The 2,906-nt window shown below is 56.1% G+C and overlaps 1 protein-coding gene across 1 annotated transcript in view; it reads left to right on the top strand.

The window, feature by feature from the left end:
- LOC144601992 (serine/threonine-protein kinase SBK1-like) overlaps nt 1-1,557 on the top strand; it is an 8,063-nt gene extending 6,506 nt beyond the window's left edge. The window contains exon 2 of the mRNA XM_078414676.1: nt 855-1,557. Within this exon, the coding sequence (XP_078270802.1) occupies nt 855-1,444 (590 nt within the window). The 3' untranslated portion in view covers nt 1,445-1,557. The remainder of the gene's footprint in view (nt 1-854) is intronic.
- Nucleotides 1,558-2,906: the final 1,349 nt, after the last annotated feature.

Raw genomic sequence — 2,906 nt, 5'->3', positions numbered from 1 at the left:
GGTGTATGGAACAAGCTGCCAGAGGAGGTAGTTGAGGCTGGGACTATCCCATCATTTAAGAAACAGTTGGACATGTACAGGGATAGGACCAAACACAGGCAAGTGGGACTAGTGTAGCTGGGACATTGTTGGTGTGGGCAAGTTGGGCCGAAGGGCCTGTTTCCACACTATCATTATGAATTAAGACACTATTAGAGAGAGAAGGGAGAGATAGAGGGCGAGTGAGGGGGAGGGAGGAGAGCGAGGGAGGACGGATGTAGAAGGTAGAAAGGGAGAGGTAGGGAAAGAGAGGAAAGGAGAGGTGGATGGAGAGCTGAGGGAGGGAGGAGAGGGAAGGATGGAGGGAGGGAGAGGAAGGAAGAGAAATGGAGGGAGAGAAAAGAGAGGGAGGGATGGAGAGAGGGAGGGAGGAAGAGGAAGGAGAGGATTTGACCTCACCCGTGTGAGTGGTGAGCCTTGATTATACATTCATCATCCTTCTCACCCTCACCCTCCCCTTGAAATTCTCCCATTCCATCCCAACTCCACCCTCTCTCCCTCTCACCCTCACTCCCTTCTCTCCCTGTTCCTCCCTCCATTACACTCTTCCTCCCTTTCCCTCTCCCCCTCCCTCCCTCCCTCCCTCCATTACACTCTTCCCTCCCTCCCTCCCTCCCTCCCTCCCTCCCTCCCCTCCTTCTTTCTCTCTGCCCCTCACTCTCCCTCCTCCCTGCCCCCCCTCTCTCCCTCCTCCATCCCATCTCCCCTCCCTTCCTCCCTCTTGCCTCCTCTCTCCCTCCTCCATCCCCATCTCCCTTCCCTTCCTCCCTCTTGCCCCCACTCTCTCCCTCCTCTCTCCTCCTCTCTCTCCGCAGTAGGGATCCCGCAAGCAGCAGCCAAACGCTGTGGCCTCCAGGTCTCTCTGGCCCTGGATCACCTCCACCAGCGCGGCCTAGTCCACCGAGATGTCAAGCCCGACAACGTGCTCCTCTTTGATCGCGAGTGCAGGCACGTCAAGCTCACCGACTTCGGCCTGGCCCGCCGCGAGGGCCTCAGGCTGTGGCCTACCTCCGACCAGGGCCATTACGCCCCTCCAGAGATCATCCCGGGCGCGGGGGAGGCCAGGGTCTCCAAGCCCGAGGATGCCTGGGCCTTCGGTGTGCTGATTTATGGCCTACTGACGGGGAGCTTCCCCTGGGAGAGGCCCACAGACCTCGACTCCCACTTCCAGGCCTTTGAAGCCTGGCGAATTAAGCCAGAAGGCTCCACACCACCTTCTCAGTGGGCCGGCCTGGCTCTGGGGGCTTGCAGGATGCTGAAGGGCCTACTGGCCTTCAATCCAGAAGAGAGGTCCCCTGTAAAAGCGGTTCTGGACCACATCCGGGAGCCTTGGGTGGTCGGGGCCTCTCGAGGAGGCCCAAACTGGGATGAAACAGGCCCTGTCCACCCGCAACGGCACCAATAGCCTAAAGTCCGGGCCTAGTGAGATAGAGTAGGCCGATAAGCCTGGGCCAACAAGGTGATTTCTGCTTGGGTAGTCCACACTGTCCCCGCACCCCAGCACCCAGTTCCCTCCTCATCCCACCGCCGCCACAACCCTGTATCCATCCCTACTCTAATCCCACCGCCCCGCTCTCTCCCAACCCTGTATCCATCCCTACTCTAATCCACCGCCCCACAGCCCTGTATCCATCCCTCCTCATCCCACCGCCCCACAACCCTGTATCCATCCCTACTCTAATGCCACCGCCCCGCTCTCTCCCAACCCTGTATCCCTACTCTAATCCCACCGCCCCACAACCCTGTATCCATCCCCTACTCTAATCCCACCGCCCCCGCCCTCTCCCCACAGCCCTGTATCCATCCCCACTCTCCCCCCACCGCCCCCGCCTCACCCCTCCGCCCCGCCCTTCCCCCACAGCCCCTCTCTCCCAACCCTGTATCCCTACTCTAATCCCACCGCCCCGCCCTCACCCCACTGCCCTGTATCCCTACTCTAATCCCACCGCCCCGCTCTCTCCCAACCCTGTATCCATCCCTACTCTAATCCCACCGCCCCGCTCTCTCCCAACCCTGTATCCATCCCAAGCTATTCCCACTACTCTGTGACAGGCTCTTCGGCCCATAATGTCCACGCCGAACTTGATGCCAAGTTAAAGTATTCTCCTCTGCCTACACATGATCCATATCCCTGCATTCCCTGAATATCTAAAAGCTCCAACCACCAGTACCTTATTTGCCTCCACTGTCCCACTCTTCCAGGCTCCACACCTTCTGTGAATAAAAATACTTGTCCCGCACATCTCCTTTAAACTTTGCCCCTTTCACCTTAAAGCTACGCCCTCTACATTGCTTGGAGGCACTGGGTATGTGCTCGCTGGAGTTTAGAAGGATGAGGGGGGGATCTCATTGAAAAGGTCAGAAAAGAGTGGATGTGGAGAGAATTAGTGGCAGAGTCCTCGAACCAGAGGGCACAGCAGCCGCAGAATGAAAGGATGTACCTTTAGGAAGGAGATGAGGAGGGATTTATTTAGCCAGAGGGTGGTGAATCTGTGGATTCATTGGCATAGACGGCTGTGGAGGCCGGGTCAGTGGGTATTTTAAAGCGGAGATTGACAGGATTCTTGACAGGTTTTACATGGAGATGGCATGAGAATGGGGTTGAGGGAAATTGAGATCAGCCATGACAGAGTAGACTAAATGGGCTGAATGGCCTAATTCTGCCCCTATGATCATGAACATAACCTGGACCAGCCTTTTACTAAAAGTCCACGTTCACAACATCCACCACCGTGACCTCAAATCACTTGATCAAGTTTAATTTAGTTGAGTTTATTGTCACAAATAGTGAAAAGCTTTGTTGTTGCATGTTACCAGTCATCCACAGTGTACAGATACATGATAAAGGGAATAACGTTTAGTGCAAG

Source organism: Rhinoraja longicauda, chromosome 17 (genome assembly GCF_053455715.1).
Source record: "Rhinoraja longicauda isolate Sanriku21f chromosome 17, sRhiLon1.1, whole genome shotgun sequence".
Classification (NCBI taxonomy): domain Eukaryota; kingdom Metazoa; phylum Chordata; class Chondrichthyes; order Rajiformes; family Arhynchobatidae; genus Rhinoraja; species Rhinoraja longicauda.
The sequence above is the reverse complement of the archived record's forward strand: the minus strand, read 5'-3'. Positions and strand labels throughout refer to the sequence as shown.